The 15,382-nt window shown below is 45.3% G+C and overlaps 1 protein-coding gene across 1 annotated transcript in view; it reads left to right on the top strand.

Annotated features, from left to right (window-relative positions):
• The window catches only part of FAM169B (Protein), an 86,839-nt gene that overhangs the window by 20,801 nt on the left and 50,656 nt on the right, over positions 1 to 15,382 (top strand). The window contains exon 4 of the mRNA XM_089906229.1: positions 3,151 to 3,250. Coding sequence (XP_089762355.1) covers positions 3,151 to 3,250 — 100 coding nt within the window. The remainder of the gene's footprint in view (positions 1 to 3,150; positions 3,251 to 15,382) is intronic.

Here is a 15,382-nt window from a genome sequence, read left to right as displayed (position 1 = left end):
AATAATTCCACTTTGAGAAGCAAAAGGAATCCTGGATTGGGATTCTGAGGTCTTGAGGATAAGTCCAGTTCTATAAAGCAGTCAGCCAAGTAGCCTGCTGTGAATCCCATGCCTACCACTTAATAGCTGTGTGACCTTGAGCAAGTGTCTTTACCTCTCTGCTCTTGCTATTCTCATCTCAGAAGTTGGGACAATAACAGTGCTTACTTCATACTGTTGTTATGAGGATTAATTGAGATGCTGTGTGTATTGCCTGACTGGCCTCAGTTTTCCCATTTGTAAATGAGGGGATTGACTGACCTTTAGTCTCTAAGGTTTGACTTAGTCCTAAAAGTTTCTGACTTGGAATGAAGTTATATCAATTACGATTTTTAGCAATGATAAGATTGAATTTTGAATATGGGCTGGAAGAAGACAGAAATGAAAACTATTTGTTAGGACAGTGGGATTGTGGGTGAAATTTAATAATTGTGTTATTTTTAAGGCCTTCCCCCCTCCCCTGAAGTAAATAAAAATAATATGTGAATCTTGGGCTGTACCTAAATTGGTTACCTTTTTTTCAGATTTGAGGCTGATCTGTTGAAAGAGGCAAGATTTTCTTGTTTTATACGAATAAGATTTCACTCATAACAGAAATCATTGCTCTCTGGCAGGCAAAGTTGGTTGAGGAAGACAGGGTTTTATTTTGCTGTATTGAAGTTGTTCCAGAGTTAATTAAAACAATGGCTTGTACAGTTTATATAGTGTGGCTTCCTTGAGATTTTGGAGATGGTAGTTTGTAATTAACTCCTGGAAGAATCCAGCTCCCATGGGTGATTCCTTATTGTTGATCTGCCGAGGGAGGTGGCTGTACTCACACGCTTTCAGCGCCCCCTAGTGACAGCTAAGCCAGAAAGCAAGCAAGCTCTCAGTCAAGACTAGGGCTTACTCTTGGGGAACTGCGGGGCTGGTGGGCTGCAGGGTTGTTGGATGGAGTCGGGGAGGGGGGGAATGCTAGGTAATCTGAGAAGTGTGGCGAAATACAAGAGTTAGCGCTGAAGTACTTTAGGGTGCAGTTTCAGTCATCTATCCGATTTTATTTCACATTTATTTATGGATTACGTCGCTTAACAACAACAAACCCCCCCAATATGTAGTATGCTCACAGAGTGAATAATTTTAGTGTTATTAGCAAAAACGTAATAAAATAAGACAGTTACTAAAATTAAGTTGTTTTAATGTGTTAGAAATGCTGAAATGTCTTTCTACCTATTTGCTTCTCCCCCTTCTAAAAAGAGTCCTGAAAATAATCATTTGGTTTCCTACCATTTTAGCAATTAATTAAGAAATGGTAGCAGTTTCCTACCATTTAGCAGGTTTTGAAATAGTCTGATTTGCGATGATGATAGACCTCCTCATTGCTTTTAGCAAATTTAACTTTTCTTTTTGAAACCAGAGACATTTTTTTAAACAAACAAACAAAAAAGACAAGGATGTACCACACCACATCACTCTGGTCCTCCTCAAAGTCTTTTCTTTTCATAATTAACTCTGTTTTCAGTCTTGAAATTGTCTTATAATATTTAAAATATAATAATACTTACTGATTTTTCTTGGTTATAGAACAGTATATGCTCAGTGTATACTATTTGGGAACTATAGCCAAGGACAGAGAAAATAAAATCACCCATGTTCATTGCTGTGAACATTTTGATGTGTTTCCATTGGATTTTATTTCTGGGCATGCTTTTTTAACATTCAGATCACACTCAGAGTACAATATTGTCTATAATAAGCATCTTTCTATGTTAATCCAATGCTTTGTACATATTGTTTTTAATGGCCTTGTAACGGCCATCTGATGGGTGAATTGTGCTTCATATAGCCACCACAGGGAGCCAGCTGGGGGGCTCTTCGTTAAGGTGACTTGAAGACTGGGAGCCACCAAGATGTTTATGGGTCTCAGGATTTGTTAAGAAACAATTCTCTGAAACCAAGGAGGCCTGCTGTAAACTTTTACAAGCAGCCTGCCTGCCTCACTCAGCCGACACGTCCTTTTCTCATTTTCTTACACTCTCCTTGGTTTTCAAAACAGACTTTGGAGTGGAGCGTGTTGTCCTTTTGCTTTGGGAGCTGAGGCCAGTGGGTTCGATGGCCGGGAACAGAACTTGGCAAGTGGGTGCTTGAGAGAAGGCTCTGGGGCAGCCCAGCATCAGAGAGCCTGCATGTGCTGCTTGGTATTCCTTGTGGTCATGAGCAAACAGGTGCTGGGCACTGAGGATCTTCCCCCCGGGGCTGCCTCAGAGCCAGAGCTGAGACTGCAGGGCCCAGAGAGGGTGTGGGTTTCTTGAGGCTGCTTGCAGGGATCCGAGCCAGGGCAGCAGGCAGCCTGAGTGGCAATGCGGGTGGACGCAGGCTTGTCTAGGCTGTTTACGTAGAGTGGCTGCAGGGGGACAGTTGAGGTCGGCTTGGCAGGTGCAGCCTGAGGTTGGGATGTGGCCTTCTGCTTTGGCAGGTGGAGGCCCGACGGGGATTCGGGTGGGGAAGGCTGCTGGGGCAGGAAGTGAATGGAAGGAGAGACCGCAAGGGGGTCAGCTGAGGAAATGTTCAGTCATTACTTGGATAGACAGGTGAGCAAGGGGAAGAGCAGGTTTGCTGGGTGGGAGATAGAGGAAGGGCCGTTGTCAGATTGCCCTCGTGTTTAGCTCAGAGTGGGTAAGGTTTCCATTTTCATGTTGCCTCCATCCTGTCAATTTTTTTAAAAAAATATTTATTTTTATTTACTTTATTTTTGGCTGTGTTGGGTCTCCATTGTGGTGCTCGGGCTTCTCATCGTGGTGGGTTCTCTTGTTGCGGAGCACGGGCTCTAGGCACGTGGGCTTTAGTAGTTGTGGCTCGTGGGCTCTAGAGCTCAGGCTCAGTAGTTGTGGCGCACGGGCTTAGTTGCTCTGCGGCACGTGAGATCTTCCTGGACCAGGGCTTGAACCCGTGTTCCCTGCATTGGCAGGCAGATTCTTAACCACTGTGCCACCAGGGAAGCCCCGTCCTGTCAAATTAACTTCTGTGCAACAGTGTTCTTTCAGTGAATATTGTGCTAATTTAATTGTTAAGCAATTTCTTGTGCCCTTACTGTGGTGACAGAACAAAATGGTGATTTTACTATTTTTTCAGGTTAAACTTGAAGCTTCGTCTGTTTGCTTTTGCACTGTGCACTGTGATGAACCTCAACATAAAATCTTGGTCTTGGTTAATCCCCAGGACACAAAGACAGGTTGGTAGTTATTAATTAATTTAATAAACAAGGATTCTGATTTGTTTACAACAAATGGAATCAAACACCTCAGAAATGATGGTTGTACTCTTCGGCTGGACTTAGAAGGACATCAAGGCAGAACTGGTTTATTTTCAGCTTTTAGAGATCTGGTAAGGCATTATGATTTCTGTTTATTGACACACATTGATTTTTGTATTGAAGACACCAGACACCTTCTTGCCCATAGTGGCAGTATTCAAAGCTGCTTTTAAGGGTAGCACTTACTGTTCTTATTAATAACATTGTGTGCACCGGGTGGAGCCCTTTTGTTGGAGTGTCACCGCAGCCCTGCAAAGCACAGGGACCATTCTTATCCCTGCCAGACAGATGAGGAAATGAGGCTTCTGATGGTCAGCTGGTGTAGGGTAGGGGATTTTTGCAAGGGGTTTTGTTTCTGGTGGTGAAATTTATGTAATCTGTAACTCATTTATTCTCCCTCTGCATTATCAAGAGCCCGTTTTTGACCAATTTCAGCTTCTTGGAGTGAGTGCTCTGAGCACACGTGGATGGCTGTGCTCAGTTGCATATAGGGCAGGGGTCTGGGGCTGTTGGCAGTGAGCAGTGTGAGGTTGGAGAGGGTTCCAGGCTATCAGTCCACCTGGAGCCCAGGCCACCAGTGAGCTGGAAGCAAACTCCTCGTCTCTGACTTCAAGGGAGTCCCAATTCAATCCTATTTAGAAATTTACTCCTTTATTATACTTTAATGTGTTTTAAAGATTTCCTACAATTCCCATATATTGCTTTCTGAATAAGAAATTAAAAAAACAAACCCTTAGTGAGTTAGCCCTCTTTCAGTGTTGTGGTGTCCGGTAAAAGTTTGGGGTTATGGGTCTTTAACTACAATTTGCAAAGGGGCGTCTTTCAGCTCTCCAGCTCCCCTGGAGATGGACTTTTGCCTTAAACACCGCATGTCCATCTGGGGTTTGTAGTCAGAGGATGCCCTGTTCGATGGGTGTCACAAAGCCCAAGGTGACCTCCTTGACTGGGGAACGTTATTCACCATGTAGACTGTTGTTAACGCTTCTCTTGTTACTAATCCTGAGACACGAGTGTGCTTAGCTAGCTGTCTGGGAGTTTTGGGCATGTTGGCGAAGCCTCCTCCTTGCTCCAGGGCTGGGGGTGGCTGAGCTGTGTGTGAGAGCTTTCTGGTCAAGGTTCAGGACATCTCCTATTCCTGTCAGGTCAAGCCCTGGTTGAACAAAGGGATTATGATAACCCCAGGCCTTTGACATTGCCTTGAATTTGTGACTCAAGCTGGCACCAGGTTAGTGAAAGTAACAGGATATGCACTCCTTGGGAAACAGATTGTCGAAAAACTCTGAAAATATCATTTGCCAGTTGTAAGAAAATGTCCAAATATCAGCAGCCCTCTCCTCTGCCTTTTTTTGGCATTTAACAACATTCTGGTTATAGGTCTTTAACTGCAATTTGCAAAATGCAAATATATGACTGACTCATAAAAATCTGTTTCCTATTTCTATTATTCTTAATTTTTTGATCGTTTTCAAGAATGTATTATAATAAATATTCATAAGCTCCAAGAAATCTCACTCTGGACCTTTCTTTATATTTCATAGAACTTTAAATGAAGTTTCCAAATGTTTTCCTGCTGCTGGGGCTCTATGATGGTTGCTGCAATTTTGCGTGATTTCCAAAAAGCACTCAGGTGTTATCCACACCTCATGCTCTTTAGTCTGGTATTTTGAAGCAGGCACGATATGTAAATGCACCTCTTGTGGCTTGAAACATGTGGACTCCGAAGCAGCCGATGGTACCATAGAGCCTCTTCACAGCTTTGACACATGTGCCACTTCAGTTATGTGCTTAGCTGTGACCATTGAGAAGGCTGTCGCTGGTTACTTTATAATTTTCCAATTATATTTGTGAAGACCTTGTGTTTGTGTGGTTAGATGGAAGCTAAAGGGATCAGAGCTGTTTGATAAGCCCGTGTATGAGTTAATTATTGGTAAGCTGATTGAATCCATCATAGTAACTTCCAATAACCCTGCGAGCAAATGAAAAACATCCTGGAGTTGTGAATTCCCTGGTGGCAAGTAGTTAATATTCCTGGCGGGCTACCCTGAGGATGTGAGTTAAGGCAGACCTCAGAGATGTTGCGCAGGTTCCGGACCACTGCAGTAAAACGAATATGGCAGTAAAGAGAGTCACACGAATTCTTTGGTTTCTCAAATATAGAAAAGTTATATTTACCCTGTACTGTAGTCTGTTAAGTGTGCAGTAGCATTATGTCTAAGAAAACAATGTACACACCTTAATTGAAAACACTTTATTGCTAAAAAAGCTGACCATCATCTGAGCCTTCAGCAAGTCATAGTAATCTTTTTGTAATAGTAACATCAAAAATCACTGATCACAGATCATCATAACAAATGTAATAATAACGAAAGAGTTTGAAATATTGCGAGAATGACCAAAATGTGACACAAAGATGTAAAGTGAGCAATTGCTGTTGGGAAAATGACGCCGACATAGGGTTGACACAAACCTTCGATTTGTAAAAAAATGCAATAAAGTGAAGCAGAGTAAAGTGAAGCACAGTAAAATGAGGTCTGCCTGCAATGCAGCTGTCCAGCTTTCCCCTGTAAGAAACTGGGGATGTGCCTTCCGTGAAGGTGGTTTGTGAAGTACGTGCCCTCGTTCTGTCTGGCTGTTCCCCGCGGGGCTCATGCTTGACTGTTTCTCTAATCAGTGGCTGGTTTCTGTCACCGAGGGGACACAGCCAAAGGCACACAGCCGAAGGCTGCCAAGAACCCTCCCTTCCTTAGTTGTTTTGTACCTCCCCACGGCCCTATCTTTCATTTATTTCCCCTTGTTTTACTATTCCTCTTATTTTTAAATTATTAACTGAACTCAAGTGTTTACAAAGATTAAAAATATAACTCCCCTCATCAAAAAAGTAGTCTTTTCTTACCTCCTATATTAAATCAAAACTGCTTATCCTGGCATTCCAGATTCCCATCAACTGATGGCCTTTTGCTTCTCTCATTTCTTCCTGGGACCTGCAGAATAGAATTGATGAACCTGGACTTCGGCATCAGATTCAACAGACTTGGCATCCTGGCTCTGACAACTGACTGAGTGACCCGGATAAGTGATTTGGCCTCTCCAAGTCTCAGTTTGGTCATTTGCAAAATGGGGGCATCTTAGCTACTTCGCAAGGTAGTTGTGAGGATGAAATGATTTGTGGCAGAAAATCTGATGCTTTGGACCATCTAGGGCAGAGAGTAGGCATGAAATTAGAAGTGTTCTTCCATCATGATGCACTTTTGCATGTTCTTCTCTGTCTGAGTGCTGTGTTATAGAAGCACAGGGTTTTAGAATGGGAGGCCTTCTTGTCAACTGCTGGCCAAACTTTGGCAATTGAATTACCTCCCTGATGGATTCTGCTTGCAAACATCATGGAGAAGAAGGTAACACCACACTAGGGCAATCTAATCTGTTTTTGAACTCTCTAATGGTAAGACCATTGTTCTTTCTACTAATCCAAAACTGCCTCGTTGGATAATGTCATGCAGTCCATCCAAAAGCAGCCAGAGATCAAGGATGGGCTGGGGAGGATGTACCTCTACACCACCTGGATAAAAAGAAACAGGTGGCGGTTGTCATCCTTGGAAGCGCAGTGAGCCTGGACATTGCAGTGGGCTGCTGGAAAGCAGATGGAACCTGGGGCTGCCTTAATGGAAGCACAATGTTCCAGCTCAATTACAGCCCCATTCTCTTTGGTTGCTGCTCAGGATGCAGCTGAAACAAACTGGTGCTTATCCGTGGAGAGCAACCGGGGCGGGGGTGTTGAGAGGGCTTGAAACCATTTGAACAAGGCTCGAGGAAACTAGAGCTATTTAGCTTTAGAGAAGGGAGACAAGGTTCCAGAAGCTCACAGTTGAAAGGGTGTTTAGATCATTAGGTCCAGTGCTTTCCAAGATGATTTTAGGTGGTACAGCTGAATTTCAGAAGGAGAAAAAGGATGATCTTTTGAATTTTATTTCAATTTTAAATATATCAAGGAAAGAGATTCTGTTTCCTACTAATATGGCTTTAACGCTTAGCTAACACTTGTTAATCTCCTTTTAAAAAAAAAAGAAAATAGGTCTCCCAGCTGAGCACCCTTAGCTAGGCTTTAAAGATTTATCATAGTAAGATTTATTTTTATAATCATAGCAAATGATGCCTCTTTTATGGTAGGGCTAAGAAGGTAGTATAGAGATATATCAGAATCATGAAGGTGTTGTCTGGGGCACCGGCTTGTAGTCTGGGAGAGCCTGGCCTGTTCCGGGACAGCTCTATTAGAACGTTCTTCTTAAGGAGCCCAAACTGATATGCTCGTGTGTCTCCTCATTGGCCTAGTGCCCCTACAGGGGCCATCCAGGTAGGTGGGCATGGCTGCTCCACAGGGCAGATCTTCCTAGGCTTGAGGCCAGCTGCCATGTTTCCTGAGTCTTCTTTTAAGATCACTCACACGTTTCTCATTCTTTAGCTGTTCCTCCTTTGTTGTGGGCTCCAGAGCCCATCACATCCTGGATCCTTCTTTCAGATCTGGCTTCTCTTGGAACATGGCATGCAGATACCACGTCATGGATGGTCTGGTGGAAAGAAGCTGGGTTTTGGAGTCAAGTAGACCTGAGTTCAAATCTTCTGCCCTTTATGAGTGGGTGGCCTGGGTTAAGTTATTTAGCCCCTCTGAGCTTCAGTTTCCTGTCTTCCTACTCGGGTGTGGCCCGTGGCCTAGCAGCGAGATGGCACCGCACAGGGAAGCTTGTTAGAAATGCAGGCACTTGTGCCCCACCCAGACCCGCTGAGTCAGAATCTGTCCTTTAACAAGATCTCCAGAAGCCATCTGAGAAATGCGCTCTAGAGAACCGTGAGAGGAGAGTGGTGGCTGGTGAGAGCATTCCTCACTTTTCTTGGACATTCAGTTTCCACAAAGTTAGCCTCAGTTTACCTTGGCATTTCCTTAGAACCAGCCCAAGGCTGACTCACCTCTAGCTGACAGCTCATTACCATGCATGCCCGGCCCCTGGGCTTTTATCACAAACTTGTTATCAAGACATTGCTCTGTCCTCCAATGTTTTGAACCCACAGGAAGGACTACTGTTATTCCCATTATATATATATAAACAAACAGTTTTATGGAGCCGTAATTCACATATCATACAATTACCCATTTAAAGCATACAATTCAGTGATTTTTAGTATATTCAGAGTTGTGCGCCTGTCACCACACTTAATTTTCATTACCCCTAAAAGAAACCAACCCCACTTCCCTATCCTCCTTAGCCTTAGGCAATCTCTTCCATTTCTATAGATTTGCCTGTTCTGGACATTTCCTATGAATGGAATCATGGAGTATGTGGACTTGTGTGTCTGGCTTCCTTCATTGCATAATGCCTTCAGGAATCATCCATTCTGAAGCATGTTTCAGTACTTCATTTATTTTTATGGCTGAATACTATTCCATTGTATGGATTTGCCACATTTTGTTTATCGATTTACCAATTGATGGACGTTTGGGTCGTTTCCACCTTTTGGCTATTATGAGTAATGCTGCTGTGAAAATTCTTGTACAGGTTTTTGTGTAGATATATAATGCATGTATCGTTTTAAGTCAGTGTTTTTGTTTTCTTCAGATAAATACCCAGAAGTGGGATTGCTGAATCATGGGGTAGTTCTATTTAAAAAAATTTAAGGGACTTCCATACTGTTTTTCATAATGGTTGCACCAACTTACATTTCCACCAATAGTGCATAAAGATTCCCTTTTCTCTACATCCTCACCAACACTTGCTATCTCTTGTCTTTTTGATAATAACCATTCTAACAGATGTGAAGTGATATTTCTTTGTGGTTTTGGTTTCCATTTCCCTGATGATTAGTGATGTTGAACACTTTTTTATGTAGCTGTTGGCCATCCGTATGTCTTTGGAAAATGTCTATTCAGATTAAATGTATTCTGAGATTCAATTTCCAATGTGTGGAAGTGGGTGGTTTCCCATAGCACCAAGTAGTTCTCTAGACACCAGCTGGTTGTCCTTCCATTTACCTCAATTCTGACACTACCTGGAGATACCATCAGATTCTACAGGTTAGGGGTTTAGTCCTACCAGACTCCCTTGCCCCCCACTTCAGACGCCAGTCTCAAGCCCATGTTTTACCTGTACTTCTGACCAACTGGCTATCAATCAGAGGTTCCCATGACTCTGTGCCCCCTTCAGGCTCACCACTCTCTCAGTACCTCCACATGTTCACTAGCCCAGAAGTTCTCTGAACCCAGTCCTTTTGGATTTTTATGGAGGCTTCATTACAAAGGCATGATTGATTAAATCACTGACCATTGGCAGCTGATGCAACCTCCAGGCTCTCGCCCCTCCCCAGAGGCCAGGCAGATGGGACTGAAAATTCCAACCCTCTAATCACGTGGTTGGTTCTTCTGGCAACCAGCCCCCATCCTTAGGTGGGTCCAAAAATCACCTCAGTAACATAACAAGAGACACCTTCCCTGCTCTCATGACTTAAGAAATTCCAAGGGTTTTAGGAGTACTATGCCAGAAATGGGAAGAAGACCAAATATATATATTTCTTAATGTAAATCACAGTATCACACAGATCCTCTGCCCATTTTTTAACCACATTGTTTATTTTGCTGTTGAGTTGTATGAGTTTTTATATGTTTTGGACCTTTTATCAAATATATGATTTGCAAACATTTTCTCCTATTCAGTAGGTTACCTTTTCATTTTGTTGACAGTTTCCTTTGCTGTATAGAAGTTTTTTAGTTTGATGTAGTCCCACTTGTTTATTTTTGCTTTTGTTGCCTTTGCTTTTGGTGTCAAGTCCAAAAAATCATCGCCAAGACCAATGTCAAGGGGTCCTTGTGGTTTTGATTTGTATATCCCTGGTGACTAATGATGTTGAACATCCTTTCAAGTGTCTGTTGGTCATTTTAATATCTTCTTTGGAGAACTATCTATTGAGATCCTTTACCCATTTTTGCATTGGGTTATTTATCTTCTTGAGTTGTAAGAATTCTTTATATATTCTAGATACTATCCCTTATCAGATTTATAAAATTTTTCTCCTATTCTGTGGGTTATCTTTTTACTTTCTTGATGGTGTCCTTAGAAACACAAAAGTTTAAAATTTTTATCATGTCCTGTTTATCTGTTTTTTGTTGTTGTTTTGTTGCTTGTGCTTTTGTTGTTAAATCTAAGAAAACTTTGCCTGTTTTGAAGAGTAAGTCCTTTCATCCAGTTATATTAACTCTTCCTACTGGCTGTGTAGTTAATATCATTTGAAGTTCTGAAGGTGTGCATTCTTTATTTTTAATACAAGTATTTAAAAATGCTTATTAAAAATTCATGCAATTATTATACCACAAAACACACACCTAACCCATTATTTAGCATACATTTCTGGAGATTTCAAGAGACTTTCATAAAATGCAAGTCAAGAGACTTTATGAAATACATGCCTGCAGTTAAGAATGGAGGGAGGGCTTCCCTGGTGGCGCAGTGGTTGAGAGTCCACCTGCCGATGCAGGGGACACAGGTTCGTGCCCCGGTCCGGGAAGATCCCACATGCCACGGAGCGGCTGAGCCCGTGAGCCATGGCCACTGAGGCTGCGCGTCCAGAGCCTGTGCTGCACAACGGGAGAGGCCACAGCAGTGAGAGGCCCGCGTATCACAAAAAAAAAAAAAAAAAAAAAAGGAGGGAAATCTGGCTGCTGAAATTAAGATGACTTATGTTTAATTATTCTCCTAACACTTGCCTAGAACACTCGTCAGAAAAGGGAGTGAGACCAATTTGTCTCTTCTGGTCTTGGTGAATTCATGCTGATTTTAAGTCCAGTCTTTCTTTTCTAGGGTACTTACAGATCATCTTTCGTAATTCACTCTAGAACACCATTAGGAAGGGATGTTCAGGGAACCAGGCATTAGTTCCAAGACCTGCACCTTCCCCACACACACCAGGATGGCACTGGCTCATGTGTCTTTCTGGCCCCTTCCGGCATCTCATGCTCTTAGTGACTAAAGGTTACAACTTCAGGATCACATTTGCAGGACTTCTGGCCCCTGGGATGTACATTCACTGAGGCTTTTGCCTCTCTAAAAGGAGCTAATGCACTCCTTTGCTTTTCCACTGTTTCCAGCTGCTTGCTCCTAATTTGGAGGCCCTTTGCCTTCTCTGTGGCCAGTAGAGCCTCTGGCTAAGTTGTATTTCTTCCTCGGGCTCTCCCCTCCGAGTCCCGCCAGCCTACCCAGGCAGCTGTCCTGTTTCCTTGAACGTCTTCCCAGCCTGCCTGAACTTCCTCAGTGCCCGGCTTTTCCTACTTTGGTCTTACACGATGGTGCGGGGCCTGGGGACCTTGGCTGTGGGGAGGCCTCTTCCACCCTTTGCACTCGTCCTTTTAACATCTGACCCTTTCTGATGGAAGCCCTCTTGGCAAGCTCCTAGGCCACGTGGATACTTTTCCTAGATGATCTCTTCCTGCTTTCCTTGTCAGGAAACTTGTCAGGTTTTTTTCAGCTCTCCTTATGACAATATCTGTTTGATTTTTTTTTTTTCTTCCATAAAACCTAGTGGTTGATGATCAGAGGACAGAGCAACGAGTGTCCAGAGGCTGATTAAAAAATGTCTATTTAGGGCTTCCCTGGTGGCGCAGTGGTTGAGAGTCCACCTGCCGATGCAGGGGACGCGGGTTCGTGCCCCTGTCGGGGAAGATCCCACATGCCGCGGAGTGGCTGGGCCCGTGAGCCATGGCCGCTGAGCCTGCGCGTCCGGAGGCTGTGCTCCGCAACGGGAGAGGCCACAACAGTGAGAGGCCCGCGTACCGCAAAAAAAAAAAAAAGTCTATTTATAATTGAGTCAAATGAAAGAGACCTAATGCCACAGTGCTATGGAAGTTTCCAGAATAAGGGGACTCTTGGGTATTGCTGGGTGTAGGAGGAGCACGAGTTCTTGGCAGGGAAGTGCCCGTCTGGCTAGCATGTGGGGTAGGAGGCCTGAGAAGTTCTCCACTGCTTGCTCACTGGGACCTCTGGTCTCCTCTCCCACTGTCCAGGCCGACTGGTGGTTACACAGTGGTCACACAGCTGCTCCTCTGCCCTGCAGGGCTGGGTGCTCTGGACGTGAAGCAGTACCCGTGGAGGCACGTGGAACCTGGAAAGTAGGCCCCCTCATCCCAGGCAGCGCCCCACCTTACAGACTCTGGCCCTGAGTCTTACTGACCCCTTCTCTGAACGTTTTGCAGCTTCCTTTCGTAAAGCCTTCTCTACACTCCTGGCCCCTGCCTGGTGGGGAGGCCATGCTGAGGGGAGCTGGCCAGATGCCTGGTGACGTTATGGAGGATGGGTGGGGACTGGGGCTGGAGAGGGGTCCGCCTTTGGATCTCAGCCCTTCGAAGAATGCCTTAGTCATGATCGGAAGGAAGGATGGAGAGAAGGGAGGACAAGTGTTGAGTGTCCAGGAGTCTGGGAGCGCCCACAGGAGAGATGCTGAGGCCTCGCCTGGTGGGGAGAACTCGGGTTGGTGAAATAGCGGAAACGACAGGATTTGGGATGAATTGGAGGGGCCAAGGAGGGAGGCCTGGGAATGACTGGGGTTCCGGCTGGGGCAACAGTGCTGGGTGATCTGGAAGGAAACGCTTGGGGCGAGGGCAACCTGAGCTCCTCTGCAGGGTCTGTGGGCTGTCAAATTGAAGGAGGGGTCCGGGCAGGGACCTGGATCCCAGGTGTACATCACTTTGCAGCCGTTCTTGGCTCTTTCTTCCTGGAGGGTGTATTGTGAATTCCCTGTGCAGGGGAAGTGTCGAGGCTGAGAAACAGAAAGCGGGGTCCTTGCGGAGAGAGAGGACAGAGGGACGGCTGTTTGTGTTTGTTACCACACGCTGGCTTCCCTGATTGGAACATCTATCCCCCCAGCTTGCTTCCAGGACGTTTTGTGACCAAGCATAACACTCATCCTTCAAATTGCTGCTAATTTATTTATGGCTTTTGGTGATTGCGTGTCATGTGCACCCTGAGAAAAACAAGCAGGGAATCAAAAAATGATGATTTTTTCCTGGAAAAGCATGCCCATTCTAGGCCTGCAGTGACAGCGAGAGCCAAGGCAAACATTCAGTTGAAACCAGAGCCGCTGTGTAGCCGCCTTCCTGGTGGCTGTCGTGGGCTGAGAGGTGATTGTGACACAGCGGGCCCGGGGCCAGGCCTTCTCTGGGCTGCGTTTGGGGCAGGTGGGTGGTGGTTCAGGAGGGGTGGGTGGGTGGAAACTGAGATGCCCTGAGATGCCCAGAGAACTTCTGCAGAGCTGGAAGGCCCTTTCTGGGACGTTCCTCACCCCTGAGAAGGCTGCCCAGATTTGGGGGAGGGGTTGGGGGAAAGGCCAGAAGATGGGGTAGGGGGAGGCGCTGTGAATTTCTGACCTTCAGGAAGGGGGCACCCAGCTAGAGCAGCTCCTGGTCCCCTGTTTGCCTTGAAGGGAGAGGTCAGGCCTCCCGGTGTGTGGGATGGATGGGGCTAAACCCAGCTCTGTTAGCAGGATGAACCTGTGGACCTGAGTCAGTGAAGTGGTTTTTATATCTCTGGTAAAAACCAAGCTAATATGGCAGGAGTGGAGGAGAGGCTTGTTGCCCTGGTGAAGTCTGAGTTTCAGCATGTGGAGAACTAATTACAGTTTTCCTGGCTTTGAAGTGTGATGACCCCCGCGGACTCACGAACCCCAAGGGTTCAGGGACCGCCTGATTAGCAGCCTCGTTGGTGCAGCCTCCCGTGATCCCATGGACGTTGAATCTTTATGTTTAAGTCTGTGCTTGCATTTTGAATAAAGGAGAGGTAGACATTAGCCTGAAATGGATCCCATCCTCCCAACCTTCTACATGGGGGAGTCCCACTTAAGTGGGTTTGACAGTTTGGGGGAAAAGAGTTCTGGCCAGAAATTCAGGCTCGATTTAAATACCTGCTTCTCGTGGTGGCTAAGGCGCCCGTGTGGCTGTGCAAGCTCAGCCGGTGTCAGGTGGCCCCCAGGTTGAGTGGGACCTGACTTCACATAAGCTAAGAGAGCTCCATGCTAGAAACCAAGAGAGTTCTGTTTTCCGTGGGCCATGACGGATGCAGATTGAAGAGCTATTTGCAGTGACAGCACTGTGTGTTTGGGAGCACATGTTGGCTATTGTTTGGGATTTCCTTCTTTATTCCCTATTAATTTATGACACTGTGAGTTGGATGTCAATGTAGGGGAAAACAGCATCCCACAAACAAAAAACATGTCATTCTTACCAAGGGACTAATGGTATTTGGAAAACAGAGAAGCTCCAAGGAAAATATTCCGAGAGTCATGGATGTGCGGGGTTGGGGGTGCTTCTTTGAGGCATCCTAGGGTTTTACCGCTGCAGCTTGGGCTGTCTGCACCTCTCTGTGCTTCCCCCAACCCTGAGAAACTTGCTGTACTTGCCTTGGTACGGCCTGTGATTTTAAGATGCCTTTCCTAGATAGACTAGCTCTGGTGTGGGCTTCTTTCGGCCTCCAACACCTTGCCGTCCAGCTGTGCCTCAGGATCCAGGCACCTCATCTTACCTGGTCTTCCTGGAGTTAAAATCTCCACTCACGGAAACAAAGTCGCCGAAGGCAAGAAGGGCGTAAGAACCACAGGGAAGTTGATGCAGATATACTACATACCAGATGTTTCCTTCTCCCTGGCAAAGAGGTGCCCAAGTTCACAGGGCATCTGGGGAAGCGTTTTCCTCTAAGGAAGACATCTGTATGGAAATGGTAGCCCGAGTAATGCGATATGACAGTTGCTATGTCAACTTGCGTATTTTTCCCCTCCCCTTAAATTATTGACCGGCTCAGTCAATGTTGCATAAAAGTCATGCAATGCCTTGGAATGTGTTTATGTGCTGTCCTCTGCCAGAACTTTTCAGCATTTTTTTCCTACGTGTATTTTGCTTTTGGGAAGATGGCCTGTCACTTTGGTTTAACTGTGCTCTTTCTTGGGGGAAGTACATATTTCTTAGATTTGTAACAGGGCAGTGGCAGCTTAGACTCCAGGGGAGCAATTGGGGGAGGCTGGTGGGGGGTA

The sequence above is a fragment of the Delphinapterus leucas genome, chromosome 2 (assembly GCF_059928025.1).
Source record: "Delphinapterus leucas isolate spDelLeu-1000000601 "Yukka" chromosome 2, BTC_Dleu_Yukka2, whole genome shotgun sequence".
NCBI lineage: Eukaryota > Metazoa > Chordata > Mammalia > Artiodactyla > Monodontidae > Delphinapterus > Delphinapterus leucas.
The sequence above is the reverse complement of the archived record's forward strand: the minus strand, read 5'-3'. Positions and strand labels throughout refer to the sequence as shown.